This window comes from Neovison vison, chromosome 11 (assembly GCF_020171115.1).
Source record: "Neovison vison isolate M4711 chromosome 11, ASM_NN_V1, whole genome shotgun sequence".
Lineage (NCBI taxonomy): Eukaryota > Metazoa > Chordata > Mammalia > Carnivora > Mustelidae > Neogale > Neogale vison.
Window position 1 is genome coordinate 177,733,824 of NC_058101.1, and position 19,571 is coordinate 177,753,394.

General features: G+C 36.7%; 1 protein-coding gene across 6 annotated transcripts in view; it reads right to left on the bottom strand.

Annotated features, from left to right (window-relative positions):
- Nucleotides 1-19,571, bottom strand: part of DDHD2 (DDHD domain containing 2) — a 36,585-nt gene that overhangs the window by 12,510 nt on the left and 4,504 nt on the right. For 3 of the 6 annotated variants that reach the window (XR_006380989.1, XR_006380988.1, XR_006380987.1), the window contains exons 6-17: nt 18,219-18,308; nt 16,938-17,073; nt 13,875-14,083; nt 13,534-13,601; nt 12,375-12,497; nt 10,915-11,010; nt 9,757-9,885; nt 9,496-9,651; nt 9,124-9,226; nt 8,815-8,985; nt 8,001-8,163; nt 2,841-2,948 (exon numbers count right to left, since the gene is read on the bottom strand). Coding sequence is in view for 3 of the 6 variants with exons in the window: in XM_044225373.1 (XP_044081308.1) it covers nt 2,867-2,948; nt 8,001-8,163; nt 8,815-8,985; nt 9,124-9,226; nt 9,496-9,651; nt 9,757-9,885; nt 10,915-11,010; nt 12,375-12,497; nt 13,534-13,601; nt 13,875-14,083; nt 16,938-17,073; nt 18,219-18,308 (1,526 nt within the window). In the remaining 3 variants the exon portion in view is untranslated. Of the gene's footprint in view, nt 1-194; nt 2,390-2,840; nt 2,949-8,000; nt 8,164-8,814; nt 8,986-9,123; nt 9,227-9,495; nt 9,652-9,756; nt 9,886-10,914; nt 11,011-12,374; nt 12,498-13,533; nt 13,602-13,874; nt 14,084-16,937; nt 17,074-18,218; nt 18,309-19,571 lie in introns of those variants that run through there. The other 3 variants (XM_044225372.1, XM_044225374.1, XM_044225373.1) reach the window with 2 other exon arrangements.

Sequence of the window (19,571 nt, forward strand, 5' to 3'; positions counted from 1 at the left end):
CAGTACTGACTTTGTAAGTGCTATGCTTTAAATTCTGAACTACATCTGCCTATGATCATGAAAACACCAGTCAAGGGAAAAGAACTTAAATATTAGTTCTTTACCCCAAACTTCCTTTTTTAATGAGCTTTAATAACATAAAGGGGAAGAAAATGGTTATTGTATTCATTTTCTGTATAATGGATCGAACCAGGTTAAAGTAGGCAACTGGTCAATATGGTTTTATTTCAGTATTTCATAAACTTTTAAATAGAATCATGTAAAAAACAAACATTTCAAAAAGTGCAAAATATTAGAAAGCTAATCAGTGCTTTTAATCTTTCCGTGCACACAATCTCTTGCTGAGATAAGCAATACAAATTCTATAGCGGGGACTATGTATAAAATGATACCCTACAGAGTTTAAACGTAGGCTTGGTCAAGAGATTGCACATGATACAACTGAAATAGTGCAAATAACACAGCTAAATAAAGAATTTAAATCAAGCTTATTAACCTGTGTACTACACAACCACGATGATACCGTAGATGGAGAGACGAGATAGGAAACTCCTTTACAGTCGCCTGCCCCTCACCATCAGAAAACTTTTCTTAGTACCAACAGTGGTTTATCTAGCTATCCAGGGTTATGCTGTTCATCTTTGGTTATAGGGACTCATTCTTTCTTGCTTATCCTTTGGTTTACTCTTAAGCTATTCTGCTAATATGAAGAATAAATTTAAATTTGAAGACAACAACTTGACAAAAGCTTCTCCTTTAAAATATAATTGAATGCTACTTAATTCTCAGTAACCCTTACTTCAAACTCAGCTTATATAGTAAAGAAAATAAAAGTATTCCATATATCTGACACTTCTTAATGGCTCAGCATTAGTCTATAAGCAGATGGACAAGTAAAGGCCAGGAATTGATCCTGTACCCCAGCCCTACCTCTGCCATCTCTAAGGTGACAGTGATTAACCTTCCCTTTCCTTTTCTCTGGAAAGGGATAGAGATCACTGCTGTCACACGGATGGCTTAAGTAAATGTTAAATGCCAATGCACTGGATAACCATGATACGTTTACAAAAAAACCCTTTTTTATAAAAAACAAAACACAGTTTGCCTGCCTATTCCACTTTATAAACAGAGAGGCCTATAGAAGTTGGAGGAGAGGGTAAAGGACTATCACAAAGAGAACTGCAAAGTCAATGACAAACTCTGACCAATGAGAAAGAATATACAGCACAGTGGTGAGCAGATGCCCTGGAAAATATCAGTCTGTATGCACCCGTCATCTGCAAGGTACGTACATCTCACTTCGCATGTTCTGACACAGACCCTGCACTGGCTGCACAGATTTTTCTTTCAGAGTAAGAAATATTTCTCCCAGCCGAAGCTACCTGCCCAGCCAACACTACCTGTGCCATGAGGCTGTTAAATAAGCTCTCTGAATTATGGGTACCTAAGCAGGCAATGGTGTTTACAAAATGTCTTCAAAGAGGACACACAATACTGCCTTCACTCAAGTGAATATCGTGGTTGACTTGCACAAATTCTATTTCACCTTAAATGTACTACTGTCAAGGCTATGGGATTTCAGGTTTTGTCAGCCCTTATGACTTTGCCCTCAACTTAAGAACAGAAGTTACTATCAAATAACTAAGATTTCATCTAGAGTCTCCCCATTTGAATCATGATATACAAGGACAGGTCTAGAATATATAACATCTTTGCTTTATAAAGATGCACCTAATGTGAACTAAACTATCCACTGAAGACTCTGAGAGCAGCTGGAACAGCTGGGAAAACAATGAATAGCCTCGGTGATTCCTTGCAGTCAGCTGTCCGCTGCAGAGAGTAAACAATACTGTGTGTGAGCTGCACTTCAGTCCTTCACACAGTACTTGTAGGAAACAAAAGCTGCTCAAAGGAAGCTGCCTAACTCCACCCCCACTTAGCCTCCAAATGCAGAAACAGCAATGAGAGATGAGCGCACCCCAAAATGCCTTCTGAATCTCCAGAGCCTGCTTACAAACTGCAACATTTTCTAAAGATAAGCAATAATTTCCTAGAAAAATTTCTACCAAGCCAAAATAAATCAAACTCAAAAAAGACTTCATACTATCTCAAATAATAAGCAATAGAGGATGGCACTTATCATCCAGAATTAAAGATGCAAACAAACCCCACTATGAAGAGTGGCAAGTGCTTCTATGAAGCCAGTGGTAAAAAGTAATAGGGTCTTCCCTTTGCTTTTTCTCTCACTTCCGAGATAACAAGATTATCTTCCAAAGACCCCAGTGGTAAGTAAGTGACAGGCAACATGCAGGAAATGACACAGCTGAGGAGAGGGAAACTGCAGCAACAAGCAGGTGGATTTTCTGGGGGAGGATCCTTCAGTGTCCGTCTAGGGAAGAGTGGAACAGAGGTCACGATGCAGTCACAACTGGAAGGTGACCAGGCAGAATTCGGGAGTCTAATGCATGAACTTTCTATTAAACATTAAGAAGCAGAGGAACTTAAATCTCAGGATGGGCTCTTTGTCATTAAAATTGTAACTGTTGCCATGGTAACTTAAATGATAAGAACTATTTAGATTCTGAGTTTAGATCCTAAAAAAGTGACAGGTGTTACTGGACTAAGTCACCAGCAAACACACACACACTCTTCGTCTAAATGGGCTATTGCACTTATTCCTCAGCAATTTTAACCAGAGTCCCTCTAAAAATGAACAATAACCTAGATTCTGGTGACAGGCAACAGAAAAGTACGTTTATAAAGAGCTCAAGGCTACACTGTTCCTCATAACATGTCAATATGTAGGAACTATGCTGCATACATGACATTTAAAAACTTACATTAAGCAGCCATATATGGTTCATTTTTACTGTAAAGGCTGATCAAGGAAGATGCCCTGGGTTTGGTAGATTTCTTTGAGGACCAGCAATACCGTATCTTCAGACTCCCTGTAAAGAGAAAAACTTAAGTTGTAAGAAGAAACTAACATTTATACTAGATGCTTTACATATATTATCTCATGTAATCTACACAACCACCTTACAAGTTCATTTTCTCAAAAGTTCATTTTACAGTGGAGTATTACTTAGCCATAAAGAAGAATGAAATCTTGCCATTTGCCTAGTGTGGATCGACCTAGAGGATGCTAAGTGAAGTAAGAGACAAAAGCCGTAAGATTTCACGTATATGTGGAACTTAAAAAACAAAACAAATGAACAAAAATCAGACTCATATACAAAGAACAATGTGGTTGCCAGAAGGGAGAGGGGTGGGGGGATGGATGAAATAGATGAAGGGGATTAAGAGGTATGAATTTCAAGTTATAAAATGAGTAAGTCATGGAGATGAAAAGTCTACCACAGGGAATATAGTTGATAATATTGTAATAATGTATGGTGGCTATACTTATGGTGAGCACTGAATTGTCCAATTCACTAGCAGTAATTCACCTGAAACTAATATAAAATTGTATGTCAACCACAATTTTTTTAAAAAAGTCTAGCGTCATGTCTGGTAATACAAAAAAGCTAGTAGTAAATAACCAGCCAAGAACTGTTCCCTTTCCACAGAACTTCTTGGAATAATATGGAAGAGCCATCCAGTTGGTCACCTTAATTTCTTAAGGTGACCAACTGGACCAGTTTACCTTCTTAAAAATATATAGGGGCGCCTGGGTGGCTCAGTGGGTTAAACCTCTGCCTTCAGCTCAGGTCATGATCTCAGGGTCCTGGGATCGAGCCCTGCATCTGGTTCTCTGCTCAACGGGAAGCCTGCTTCACCCCCACTCTCTGTCTGCCTACTTGTGATCTCTCTCTGTCAAATAAATAAATAAAATCTTAAAAAAAAAAAGTACAATTGTATAGTTCATAATCCAAGATCTAAAAGAGTGTTATAATGAAGTTTCACTTCCACCTCTGTTAACCACTAGTTCCCATCTTCTGACAATCAAGTTACCAATTCCTTATGCATCTTCCAGATATCATTCTGTGTGTACCCAAGCAATTACTTATATCTAGTTCATAAAGAAATTTGCTTAACATCATGAAGGACTACCTTAAGGATATATAGCAAACATTTCTCTAGATCTGTGGTTTAATATTTTTTGAATCATTTATCTACTTGAGAATCTAATGAAACCAATGGATTTCTCCCCAGAAAAGATTATATATATATGCATACATATATATATATTTTTTGGATATATTTTTCCAAAATATAAATAAAGTTTCATTGGATTCATATGCTTTTTCTATCCCCCAGAAACCCCATACACAGACTTAAGGTTAAATTCCTATGCCAGTCAAAGGGCATTAGCTAAACTAGATATTCAAATGGTGTGATCCTGGTGCATAAATAAATGGATCAAGAGAAAAGAAGTTCAGAAATAGTCCTAAATCTATATAGGAATTTAATAAAGTGAGACTCTCAAATCCACTAACAGTGTTGTGACAAATGGAGAGGCATCTGGAAAATGCTGATCTATACCTGTCACTGAAATAAATCCAAAGTGAATCAAACATTCACATGTAAAAATGAAACCATAAAATATCAGAATAAACTGTGGTAAGGCATTCTTCACAGGATAAGAAAGATCTAAGCATGACACATTCTAGAAGCCAGAAAGGAAAAATCAATAGGACCACATAAAAATCAATCTGTTCAATGTCAAAGACAAACTGGGGAAAAGGCATTTGCAACTCGTCACAGACTGATCAACAATAAAAAAACATTTCAATATAAAAGAGAATAAAGAATATAGAAAACTCCCAGAAAAGGAAACAAAAATGGTCCTGAAATATATATCAAGATGCTCAATCTTATTCATAACTGGAGGAATGCAATTTTTTTTTTTTTTAAGTAAAAGGCAAAAGATTTATCTGATCTGAAGAGAGAAAGGAGCATACAAGGCATGCAACTTAAAAACTATAGTGTGGGGTGCCTAGATGGCTTAGTAGGTTGGCCATCTGCCTTCAGCTTAGGTCATGATTCAGGGTCCTCGGATTGAGCCCCACATTGGGCTCCCTGCTTGGTGGGGAGCCTGCTTCTCCCTCTCTTCCTTCTCCTTCCCCCTGCTCACATGCTCATGTGGTCTCTCATGAATAAGCAGAATTAAAAAAAAACCTATAGTACACAAAATACATACACTGAAAACTACAAAACATTGCTAAGGGAAATTAAAGACCCAAAATACAGAGAGATACTGTGTTTGTGGATCAGAAGACTCAGCATTATTCAGATGTCAATTCTCCCCAAATTCATCTGTAGACAAAATATTTGCAATCACCACCAGAATCTCAGAAACCCACTAGTTCAAAGGGATTCATGTGTCCCGATTTTTTTTTTAAGATTTTATTTACTTATTTGACAGAGACCAAAACCAGGGGGAGCGGGAGACAGAAGGAAAGGGGAAAGCAGACTCCCTGCTGAGCAAGGAGCCCAATGCTAGGCTCAATCCCAGGACCCAGAGATCATGACCTGAGCTAGAGGGAGAGGCTTAACCAACAAAGCCACGAAGGTGCCCCCCAATTTTTTTAAAGATTGATTTATTTGAAGGTTGCCTGGGTGGCTCAGTCGATTTAAGCCTTTGCCTTCGGCTCAGGTCATGATCACAGGGTCCTGGGATCGAGCCCGAATTAGGCTCTCTGCTCAGCAGGGAGCCTGTTTCCTTCTCCCTCTTTCTCTCTCTCTCTGCCTGCCTCTCTGCCTACTTGTGATCTCTCTGTCAAATAAATAAATCTTTTTTTTTTTTTAAGATTTTATTTATTTATTTGAGAGAGAGAGACAGTGAGAGAGAGCATGAGCGAGGAGAAGGTCAGAGAGCAAAGCAGACTCCCCATGGAGCTGGGAGCCCGATGTGGGACTCGATCCCGGGACTCCAGGATCACGCCCTGAGCCGAAGGCAGTCGTCCAACCAACTGAGCCACCCAGGCGTCCCAATAAATAAAATCTTTAAAAAAAAAAAAGATTTATTTACTTGAGAGAGCAAGGAAGTATAGGGAGGAGGGGCTTAGGGAGAGAGAGGGTGAGTCTCAAGAAGACTTCGCACTGTGCACAGAACCCAACATGGGGCTTAATCCCATCACCCCGAGATCACAACCCAAGCCAAAATCAAGAAAGAACTGGGCACTCAACTAACTGTGCCACCGAGGACCGCAATGTTTATAGCAGCATTATCAACAGCAGCCAAATTATGTAAACAGCCCAAGTGTCCATCAATAGATGAATGGATAGAGATAGGTGGTGTATACACACAGTGTGATACCAGTCAGCCACAAATAAGAATGAAGTCTTGCCACTTGCAATGACAAGGATGGAGCTAGAGAGTATTATGCCAAGTGAAGTAAGTCAGAGAAAGACAAATACTGTATGATTTCACTCATATGTGGAATTTAAGAAATCAAACAAATGAGCAAAGAAAAAAAAAAAAAGACATAAACCAAGAAATAAATTCTGAACTATAGAGAACAAACTGATGGTTACCAGAGTGGTGGTACATGAGGGGAAGAGTTAAATAGGTGATGCGGATTACGGAGTGCACTTGTGATGAGCACCAGGTATATGGAAGTACTGAAGCACTAAATTGTACATATGAAACTAATAAACTAATATTACACTATATATTAACTAACTGAAATTTAAATAAAAACTCAAAAAAACAGGGCACCTGGGTGGTTCAGTTGGTTAGGCATTTGCCTTTGGCTCAGGTCATGATCTCAGGGTCCTAGGATTGAGCCCAGTCCTGGAATTGTCCTGGGATCCAGCCCCATGTAGGACTTCCTGCTCAGCAAGGAGTCTGCTTCTCCCTCTCCCTCCCTCTCTCTCTCTTTTTCTCTCTTCCCCTCTCCCCTGCTCAAGCTCTCATGGTCTCTTTCTCCAATGAATGAATTAAAAAAATCTTTAAAAAGTGAAATATAATAAAAACTTTTAAAAAATTAAATAAAGAATCACAATTTAAGTGGCTCAGTCAGTTAAGCATCTGCCTTCGGCTCAGATCATGATCCCAGTGTCCTGGGATCAAGTCCGACATCGGGCTCCTTGCTCAGCAAGGAGTCGTCTTCTTTCTCTGCCTCCTGCTCCCTCTGCTTGTTCTCTAACAAATAAATAAATAAAATCTTAAAAGAAAACCTAAAAGCATGCATTTTTGAAGCCTTATTACCCATCCATCTTATTTTCCTAGCTATCTTTTTCTTTAGTTTCAATTTATTTGCTGATTTAAGTTCTTTTCTGTTATAATGTATGAATTTCAATAAGCATTAGTAATCCATTCTACAACCCATCAGATAATTATATTTAATAATGATTAATTCTGTTGAATAAGTTGTGGGGATTTAATGTACAACATGGTACTAGAGTTAATAATACCGTATCATATACTTGGAAGTTGCTAAGAGAGTAATTCTTAAATGTTCTCATCACACACAGTGTGTGTGTACACAGAGTAATAATGTAAAGTGATGGAGGTGTTAATCATTTCACAAGATATACATGTATCAAATCATGTTGAACATCTTATACAATGTGTAAATTATATCTCAATAAATCTGGAAGAAACATTTAAATATTAAAACTATAAACTTAAAATCAAAATAATAAATTCTGATCTAGCTATTGTAAATACTTTCAAATGAGTTTACAATACTTTTAGCAACAATAATGTATTTGTTCCAGTTCAATAATATGTACCCTTCCTGTCCCCCACCCTTGACCAAAGGACACCACTTTTAAAACTAAACTAGCTGAACTCATGGTTGCTGGCATCATCAGCCCATGCTCTACCTAACTGCAAAGTAAAAAAACAATGTGTTTAAATCAGATTTATTTAAATGATATAATTGTGTTATTTTATAATTGTCTAAATGAGAAATCACTCTAATCCCAAATGTACACTAGCCTACCCTTCCTTTCCTATATCTATCAAATAGCTTTGAAACAATTAGACCCCTCCCCAAAAAAAGAAAGAAAAGAAACCACACCCAGAAACAAAAACAAACTTCACTTACCAATAGCATAGATGGCTTTGTAAAGCAAATAAATATTCATTAAAACTTTCAATGGGCTTCTCTTGTAGCACATAGTCAATGCGCTGGCCTCCATTCAGCATTCCCACATTGATGAGTGGGACTTCTTCTTTAACTGTCACAGGGGTCTCTTCTGTGTTAACATCTGGACATAGAAGACCCATAATAACAATCTAAAAGCTTCCAGCCATCCAAGATTGTCCTTACTTCCCTTCAGACTACCAAGTTTACAGCAGGGTGAGGTATTCTCTGCTCAGAAAGCACCTTCCTCCTCTCAAGCCCCTTAAAGCTTCTCCTCAAGGCATACTCATTTGTTCAATCCCATTTCTTTCCTGTACCTCTGACAGCTAATTCACTTGCCTCTGGTTTATAAACTAAATAGAAGTAGGGATAGAAATCTTTAGTATTTGAAAATAAAAGCAAAAATAATGCATCATTAACTGTGAAATTAAGAGGAGAGCATACTAGCTAGTGCCGAGCCAGGAAAATAAAACCGACCAATGAATACATGACATTGCCCTATGAAAGCAAGGTGCTTCACAGAGGAGGCTCCTAACCTCACTTCCAGAGTTCCCAAGTAAGGGATGTCTTTTACCAGACATTCAGCTTCTCTTGACATTTTTCCTCACAAATAATGTTTTTCCATGATTTGTGGCTCTTAGATCATAGAAAAGACTAGCAGAGGGGAAGGCTCACCAGGGCTCATAGTATTGGTTCTATACCATGAGTAAGAAATACACACTATGGACTCTTATCAGACCTAATGAAGGAAATCAAAGTGTACAGTATCACTGACCACTCAGCTTCTCTGAACTTGATTCAGATTCTGCTTCAGTTTCTTCTGTAGTTTCTGAAGCCTGTAAGGCAGGGTATGGAGCTCTGGTGAAAGACTTCCAGGCCATCCGCAGTGAACCTAGCAAGTTGTTCTTAAGGTCCATACTCATCCTGGTCAAGCCCTCTCTCAATTCTGAAACGTATTTGAATAAAGAACATTAAATGGTTTACAAAGAGTTTAGGGTCCAACACAGTTAAACAAAGTGAATGAGGTCCAGTCAGTCTGCACTGACCAGACATCTAGAATTAAAAGTTCTGTACTCAGACTTACCCAAGTGCATTCGCTTCCTGCCCTTATGATGTGGGATTAGCATTGGCTCAAATTCCACTCCTGGAACCACCATCGGTTCAATCCTATAGGCCACGGGATCAAACTACATAGGAAAAATAATAGCTACAGATACCTCTGCTGAAGAAAGACCGCCTTAGGAACTGTGTATCAGGCAAGAATAATCATAAGCTCATCAAAAAACAAAAACTTCAGTAGTTTTGCCCCATCACTTTCAGATTCATACTATTGTCTATTGTCTCATTACCATAAAATAGTATAGAAAAAAGCAAATCAACACAACAGGAAAGTATATGTTCTTTATCAATAAGCTCTAATATTCAGGTGAAAAGACAAGAGCTGTCCAATGCTTACAGGGTGATAGATATTGAAAAAACCTTTGCATGTTGGAAATTTATAGTTGGGATCGATTCTTTTTAGTCCTCGGACAGTAAGGAACATTCCAATGGGAGATCCAAAGGCAAAGAATATTTCTGGTTTGTAGATGAGCCGGGGGTATTTTACAGACACCTGGAAAAAAGATAAAAAAGTATCTCTCATTGATAACAAGTGACCTCTGTTCCTGCCATACCAATGGCACGCAATGAAATGACTCAAGATAATTAGTATTGTTACCTGCCCAATGCCAACATCCAGATAGTCACCATTTCCAGTAGCATTGGTTTTACTGCAGAAGCCTGGTTCTTTGAGGATGTCAGATATGGTCACCCCTGAAGCTGGCTGCAGGGTTGGTCTATTAATACCCTAAAGAATAAAATAATTCTATGGAGCTGTTATGTTGTAAAAATATCCAAAGAAATACACAGTCTGAAAGGATACTTAGGAAAGTTTTGAATAATTCTAGGAAGAGTCTCAGAAAACAAGATAAAGCTGATGAAAACAAAAGCTGTCCTAAGTGATGAGCGGACATCCTTACATGCTCTAAATCAGTGAAAGCTGCACACAGCTATCTGGGCAGCAGCTGAAACTTTAGGCATCCATTATGAGAGAAACAACAGCAGAGCATGATAAAGAGGAATACCGAGGGCCGCTAAGGGTTTCAATGAAGCACAATTCCCTTTTAAGTAGAACATCTCTATGGGTATACAAAATGATATAGATACTGGGCCACGAACTCGGCCTTAAATAAGAACTAAGCAATCTGCTACAAAGTTGAAAAATAACTGCTAAGATATGGAAAGGAATTTAGTGGGTGAAAAAACTAAATGTAAAAGTACTATTACAACATGGATAAACCTCAAATTCATTATTCTAAAGCAAAAGAAGCCAGTCACAAAAAGCCACACACTGTATAATTCCATTTAGATGAAATATCCAGAACAACAAAATCCACCATGACAGAAAGTAGACCAGTGGTTCACAGGAGAAGGGAATGGGGAGTGACTGCTAATGAGTATGGGGTTTCTTTTTAGGGTGATGTAAAAGTTCTCAAATTAGATAGTGGTAATCATGACACACCTCTGCAAATACACTAAAAATGACTGAATTGTATACTTTAAAAGGGTCAATTTTATGGTATGTGATATGAATTATATTTCAATAAAGTGATTATGGAATTTTTATAAATGGAATGGTGGGAAGACTCCAGGGGAGACAAGACTTCTGAAACTAGTAACATTTTTTAAGGATATCAATTAAGAAAATGTGTTTAATTTCTAAAGAGAGCCAAAGATCAGTTAACAAAGTTGCTTAGCTGCCTAACCACATCACAAAGCATAAGGATATAAGGATGTCAAAAACCATTTAATCCTACAAGCTATATTAAACACATACCATTAAATTTTTTCTGGTCCTAAAGTAGTTTAATATCTTCTTTCTTGGTCCTAAGGGAATTCCCATTTCTTGAAGATCTTTGTCAGTACATAAAGCCTAGGTACAGAAAATCAAATATCCTTATTTCTAGGCAAAATAAAAAGAATTAAATGTCCTATTCTCTGAGAGGAATGAGACCTAAGCACTACTATTCTTTTTTATATTAATAGGGGTCCCTATTGGTACAACATCATTAATAATTTTGAGGGGAAAAAAGTACTTTATTCATAAAAGCCTAAAGAAGAATAAAAGGTATCAGTACTATAGTATCAATACTACAGTAATACAGATTACATTGTATTATTATACATATATACGTATTTTAAAAACCCTACAGAAGTGGGTATCTACCTACATGACAAAAGAACATTCCTTGATTTCCACGCTTAGATGTCATAGTCCTGAGAAAGATTCTATCCCTACTCATGGATATAAGCAGTAAGAACATACAGCAAACACTGAGCATGAAACAAACTAACAATCAAGATCAAGATCTCAGCTTAGGTGCTACTCACCTGATTAGGTTAAGTCTTCCTTCACCCTCCCAGACTACTAGCCTTATTATATATTCTTAATACTACTATGTACTTTTCCAACTTAGAACTTACCACTATTGTAATTAATTATGTTTATTTGATATGTGTCTTCCCCACTAAGCCATAAACACAATGTTTATGTTTATATAAGATGTTTATGGTTTACGTAATACCTTACTGACCACTCTATCTCTAGTCAAGTACATGGTAGAGCATGCCTGCTCATATTAAGCATTCACTAAATACATATTAAATGAATGAATGTATTGCAAGCCTGAAAAAAAAGAAAAAAAAAAGTGGCAGAAAACCAAAAACAAATAAGCAAATATCAACAGTAGGGCTCTTGAAGTATTAGAGAAAATAAGCTGGAATGATAAGTGGTCATTCATTCTTACTCTGTTTTCTGAGCTATGTTGTTTTTTAGTCTTTGCTCTATCACTCTATGTTTGTCAATATGGCTCCTCTGAACTTTGGTCTCCAACAAAGCAAAGATCACTTTATAAGATAAAAAACATATAAATAATGCTAAAGGACATTACTAATGATAACAGAGTTTTTATGACTAAAATGCTTCTGAAGGGCAGGCTCTTAGTCAGCACTAAGATGAAGATAAACCTAAAAATATTAAAAATGGTATAAGCATGAAGTTTTTTTGTTCGTTTTTTGAAAGATTTTATTTGTTTGACAGAGAGAGAACACAAGTAGGCAGAGGCAAGCAGAGAGGCAGGCAGAGAGAGAGGAGAAAGCAGGCTCCCCGCTGAGCAGAGAGCCCGATGCGGAACTCGATCCCAGGACCCTGAGATCATGACCTGAGCCAAAGGCAGCGGCTTAACCCACTGAGCCACCCAGGTGCCCCTAGCATGAAGTTTTAAAAGATTATTTTACCAGCGCTTCCTTATCTACTTTCTCCTTCTCAAAGAGATTATAGAATTCAGAGAGTTGAAGTTTCTTCAAGTCTTCCTCTAGCGTCAGTGTGTCTCCTTCATCCATGACAATATTTGGCGCATCCTAAAAATTAAATTGTAAAGCTCATATTCTCTAAATTCATTTAGACGGTCCTTTATTAGTACTACTAGCAATAAAAATAATGTACTATATAAGAGTTCTATATAAAAATATACATAACTTTAAATAAATTATAATTTGTACAAAATATAAATTAAGTAATCTCTAAGTTTGCAACTTTAGTTGAAACAATGTTTTTAAATGAATGCATGAATGATTATCAAAGTGTTCTTCATCTTCATTAACAAAACATTCATTGAGTTCTTATTACAGAAAGAGCATTTAAGACATAAAACAATCTAAAATAAAGCCCCTGTCCTGGAAGAACTCACAGTCCAACAATAGAAATAAGACACTTATATAAAAAGAGAAAACATACAAGATAGTATATGCTAAATACTAATTCAAAACTATAATGTGTCACAGGACTTTGTTTTACAGATGCTTTGTTTTAAAGATTTTATTTATTTATTTATGTGAGAGAGCGAAAGAGCACAAGCAGGGGGAGCGGAGGAGGGAGACAGAAGCAGACTCCCCACTGAGCAGAGAACTAGACTCAGGGCTCGATCCCAAGACCCTGGGATCATGACCTGAGCCAAAGGCAGACATTTAACTGACTGAGCCACCCAGGCACCCTACAAAAGATGTTTAAACACCAAGTCCCCCCACTGCTTTCAAAGGGAATTTCTACAAATTATATAATTTTGTTTCCAATTCATTCTTCATTTCCTCATATGTAAACTCCATTTCAGTTCAATGATTCTATAATTCTAATAACAGAAGAGAAGTACATATTTATAATGGAAAGTAAGATATCGGTAGTTATTTTAGAATGTGGAAAATATTTGTGGAAACTTATGACTATCTTGCTTCTGTCATCCAAGAAGATACCAAGAGATAAGTCTATTAAAATAAATGTAAAATTAATGTGTTACGGTATGGGACTAAACTAAGCAAAAAGACAAAAAAGTACGTCTAAAATCTAGAAATCCGCCCAAAGAAATGGTATAAGAGAAGTATATCTGTATATCGAAATTACCTTTTCACTGTCCATATCCCCCAAAGAATCTTTCTGATTTGTTAGTATATCAAACAGTATAAGTGAACCTAAAACAGAAGAAAGAAGGGACAATTTCTAAGTATTGGCACTACACAGCTTTTATACAAGAAGTATTAAGCCAGTTACCCATGTAGCAAAATCTATGAAGCAGAAAGTTTTTCTTTCCAATCCACCACCACCCCCTTCCAACCCCTTCCAAATTCTTCATCACAGACCAGTTCTAGACCTCTAAATGTGATATAGCTAAGACATTGTACTTCAAAAACATGTGTCCTTAATATGTGATAGTCCTCTCTGATCACAGAGAATTCATTTGTTACCTAAACTATGACCAGCAATGGATACACCCCCTTTGAAATCAGGGTTCCTCTGAAGAAAAAGTGTATATATTCGGTTCATTTCAGAAGCAACTGTGTCCACGATAGTCTGACAGTAGGTGGGGCTATTATAGAAGAAGACATCCAGAATTGTGTCATTGGTGAAGTGCCTTAGGCGGTTAATGCTGGGCAGAGTTATTCGCTGCAGATCTCTGGGGGGGGAAAGAAAAAAAAATATATATACACACACACACACACACACACACACACACACACACATATATTTTAAGCAGAAAACCTAATACATTCTATAATGTCCTCTAAGTTATTATCCAGCTTAGCCTTCAAGCTTAGACTTAGATATTTAAAGATACAAGAGATAGTATCTATTAATAGGAAACACAAAGGACTCAGAGACATGTTTAATTAAGTCAAAACGATGTGATCAGCAAAAGTCAGTAAGAATCTCTACAAGACAACTTCTTTAATACACAAATTACAAGGAGATAAGAGATGGAAAGGTAATCAAGAGATTAAAAGAGACTTTAAAAAGACAAATCAACAAGGGGCTCCCAGGTGGCTCAGTCAGTTCAGCTTCTGCCTTCGGCTCAGGTCATGATCCCAGGGCCCTAGGATCAAGGCCCAAGTCGGGCTCCTTGCTCGGTAGGGAGTCTGCTTCTTCCTCTACCTCCCTGTCTCCCTGCTTGTGTTTGATCTCTCTCTCTCTCTCTCTGTCAAACAAATAAATAAAATCTTTAGCCAAAATAAATAAATTGTGTGTGTATAAAATTACATTTACTAGACAACTGGAAACTTAAACACTGTATATGTGCTGATATTAAGAACTTTTTTAGGGGTACCTGGGTGCTCAGCAGGCAGTCTGCTTGTCTCCCCCACCGTCTGTCCCTCCCCCTGCTCATGCATGCTCTCTCTCTCAAATAAATAAATAAATCTTTTTTTTTTTTTTTAAAGATTTTATTTATTTATTTGACCGAGAGAAATCACAAGTAGTCGGAGAGGCAGGCAGAGAGAGAGAGAGGGAAGCAGGCTCTCTGCTGAGCAGAGAGCCCGATGCGGGACTCGATCCCAGGACCCTGAGACCATGACCTGAGCCGAAGGCAGCGGCTTAAACCCACTGAGCCACCCAGGCGCCCCAATAAATAAATCTTTTAAAAAAATATTTTTTTTAGGTCTGTAATGGTGTTACAGACCTAAAAATGGTGTTAATATATTTTTAAAGGTCCTTTCCGCCATCAACAGATTAATGGATAAAGAAGATGTGGTATAGATATACACGTGGTATAGATATAGGAATACTATGCAGCCATCAAACCCCCCCGCCCAAATCTTGCCATTTGCAATGATGTGGATGGAACTAGAGGATATTATGCTAAGTGAAATAAGTCAATTGGAGAAAAAAATTATCATATGATCTCTCTGATATAATTAATTTGAGAGGCAGGGGCGGGGGTCATGGGAGGAAGGGAGGGAAAAACGAAACAAGATGGGACCGGCAGGGAGACAAACCATAAGAGACTCTTAATCTCAGGAAACAAATTGAGGGTTGCTGGGGGGAGGGAGGTGGAGGGATAGAGTGGCCGAGTGATGGTCACTGGGGAGGGTCTGTGCTATGGTGAGTGCCGTGAGTTGTGTAAGACTGATGATTCACAGACCTGTACCCCTGAATAAAAATAATACATTATATGTTAGTTAAAAAAAAAATAATTAAAAGTCCTTTCCAATATACAAACATACATTTACAGATGAAATGATATAATAAAATTTGGTTCAATAATGATATGGTGGAGGGATGGGCAGTAGACAGAGGTTGAAAAAACAATGGATAGAGCTGAACTGGCCATGTGTTGAGGCTTGTTTGCCCTGGGTAATCATAATCTGTATATGAAGATTCATTATATAAGCTATTTTTGTATACAAAATTCTCTGTAATAAAGAATTTTTAAAGACAGAAAATACAAGATGATTTTTCTAGAATTCTCAGCATTAAGGTTTTTTGATCACAAGTCAAATGATAAATGGATCAGCTCCCTTTCTCAATGCAGAATTTCTGAAAGCTGAAAGAAAGTGAGACTACCAGATGCCAAAGGCAAACAGAATATCTCAAAAAGAAAAACCATGCTGATATTATCCAAATCAACTTCCAGTTAAAGCTTTCTCAAAATACCCAGAAAGAGTCCTCAAAGATTCAACAGCTTCTGTAGTTTAGGGAGCAATTTGCCCTTAGGAACCTCTTAGCGTCAGCTCAAACCTGAAGAATGAGAACTCTATCTAGTAAAAGCAACACCATACTACAACATCTGGCATATGGAATATGCTCAAATCATACGGTATTAAGAACTGAGAGACACAGAATCAGAAAAGCCATTTCCCAGACCAACATGAAAATAATACTGACTACTTCCTTTATCTTCCAGAAAAGTATCTGCCATTCTATCCTAGAACTATATTATGAACACACTTCTTTCTGGAGAGTCTACAGCTCTCTGAAATATCCTTAATATAAGGCAAACTTCTCTGACATTACCATAAAATGAACAAACAAAACTGGGTTTGTGATTTAAGAAAGCCATCACTTAAAAGTTGTATGAATTATAACTCGGGTTATAAATGCTAATAACTTAATGTTCAGGAATTTCCTTTTTTTCCCCCAACATGGACAAATATTATCTAAATATGATCACAAAAGGAACGACAAAATATTTTGTACATCTTGAGGTAGGCTGGCTTTGACATCTAAAGATGGAAATGCTTATACACTATAGGAATAAAGCAATGTTTGGTTTTAATGCTAAAGAAATAATAATAGCTATAATAGAAATACTAATAAGCTAGTAAGACATACTGCAAAATACACACAGTTCTTTACTCCTAACCAGGTTAGCATTTAATAATGTATCTCTAAGAAAAGACATAGAAGTACAAAAAACTTCTCATTGAACAAATTTTTATATAATTAGCTATAGCAGAAATATCCCAACCATATCAATGATCAGAAAATGCATTACAATCTTAGTTAACAACTCAAAGACATAAGATGTTACTCACACATCCACACCAGTAGAATGCAAAGGACTATGCCAGTTGACTGGAAGAAATTCTACCCTTCCAATCTGCTGATTTTCTTGGGCTTTCTTAAAATGTGTCTGCAGCAGGTTCAAGGAAACACTGCGAAAATCGTTAACTGGAAAAGACATTAACATATGTATACCAGGGAAGCAATGAATTCAGAGAATAAGGATGCAATAGATCACATAATTACGCTCTCTCTGTTTGCTTAGAACACGTATTTACTTGAGTGAAAAACAGCAAAGTGGTATTCAGGAAATATCAGTGCACAAAAGCTATTCCCTTAACACAGAACATTATTTTACTATACAAAACACTTTATCTAAAGAAAAGTTAACTTCAAAACTTCTGTGTCATGGGAACTATTTCAATTTTTTAAAAAACAAAAAAATCACATGACTGTCAATGGCCTTACAGTTAGATTCCTAACTAACTTTCTGATTCTTATAAACAACCTCTAACCAATATTTTAGATTTAAAAAAAACCAAAAAACTGCTATTTGGAAATTCATACTACAACAGTCTTAACCTAACCAGAAGGTTTCTGCTTAGAAGCATTAACCAGTAGAAGATTCCCAAGTTGGGAGACTCTGAATATGTACTATTAAGTTTTAGAAGACACTACCTTTTAAAATCAACTTATACTAAGGACCTAAATATTCCAAGTAGAATATCAAGAGCTTTATCATACTATGAATTACAAAAATGACTTAAGTTTCTGTTATTCATTTAAACTGTATCATCGAGGCACCTAGGCAGCACAGTCATTAAGTGTCTGCCTTCGGCTCAGGTCAAGATCCCAGGGTCTTGGGATCAGGCCCCACATCAGGCTCCCTGCTCAGCGGGAAGCCTGCTTCTCCCTCTTCCATCCCCACCTGTTTTCCCTCTCCTGCTCACTGTCTGTCAAATAAATAAACATTAAAAAAAAAAATTAAAAAAAAAAAACTATATCATCTTTTTGTTCCCTTTAAATTTGGAGTGGTTAGAAAGAGGACCATCACATTCATAAAACAATTTTATAAGGATTAAGGGCTTGTTCATTCAAGAATTATTAGTTAAGATTATAAACTATTAGCCTAAGGAATTCACTAGTACTTTAGGTCTAAGTTAAGAAGCTTTACTACCTTGCCACCTGTCTTTAGCTCTCCAAATCTTATTATGCAGATAAAAGACTAAAAACAACACTTTATCTCAGCTCACAGGAGCACTGACTAATATTCCCCCTTAAATGATTTAATCTTACATGCTTTGCAAACCTACCACACTGTACAATGCTTCGAAAGCGGAGATCACAAGCTGGTCCAATCCCATGGACTACAAAAACCAAGTGATCTATTTGTAAAGGTTCTCCTGTAAATTATAGTAAAAATAAAAAACATTTCATATAAATAGCCTTAAACTCTGTTTATAGTCAAACATTCACAAAGAATAAGTTAAAAAATGGGCAAATTAAAATACAAAATCATTTTTTTAAAAGAATTTATTTATTCATTTGAGAAGTGGGGAGAGGAACAGAGAGAGACAAATAAGCTCAGCAGAGGCTCAATCCTGTAACCCTGAGATCATTACCTGAGCCAAAATCAAGTCAGTCCCTTAACCGACTGAGCCACTCAGGAATCCCAAGCAGATCATTTAAAGGACACAACAGTCCTATAATTTACTTAGTAAAATAATGATTTTACCATGTTTCTAATTTATCTTGACATAAATCTATAAAAAAATTTTTCAGACTTTAAACTTCTCATTTTGAAATAACTGCAAGCTTACAGAAAACATGAAAGAATTGTATCGACACTCTCATACACTTTTTATAAATTCGACACTTCAACATTTACATTTGCTTTATTATTTTCTATGTGTGTTTACACACACATTCATTTTTTTGAACCACCTGGAAGCAGGTTGCATCTATTATTAGACTGCATACATCATACCTCTTTAAATACTTAACCCTTTAAATACTTTAATACATATTTCCTAAGAATATTTTTTTAAATAACCACAGTAATCAAATTCAGGCAACATAACGCTGGTAGAATACTTTTATCTAATAGTCCATTTTTATCAATTATACCAATAATGTCTGGTGTATTTTAATTTTTTTAAAGTTTTTATTTAAGTAATCTCTATACCCAATATGGGGCTTGAACTTACAACCCTGAGATCAGGATTCATACAGTCCCCTGACTGAGTCAGACAGGTGCCCTTAAACTCATCTTTTTAAATTATAGGAAGACTAAAACAAGCCATCTCCTCTCAGAGATAAAAAGGAATTTTGTAATACAGTTAAATATAATGTAAAACCAACCATAAATGGCCCCAGCTAGATAGCAATGGATAACTACTAAAGTTCACTGAAAAAATTTTCCTTAGTTCACAATCTTCAAGAATAGGAGTTACCAGAATTAATTTTTGATTAATTAATTTTACCAGAATAATTGATTAATTTTAATCAAATAGGCAGAATCACACTTCTTAAAATTAGGACTAAATCAGTTTATTTGTACCAAGTGACTTCTTGATTAGTACTGCCAAATTTTACCCATCCCACAATATATATACTTAGCAACTTTAAAACAGATTTTTACATCTATTAAGATTCTCAGTGACTAA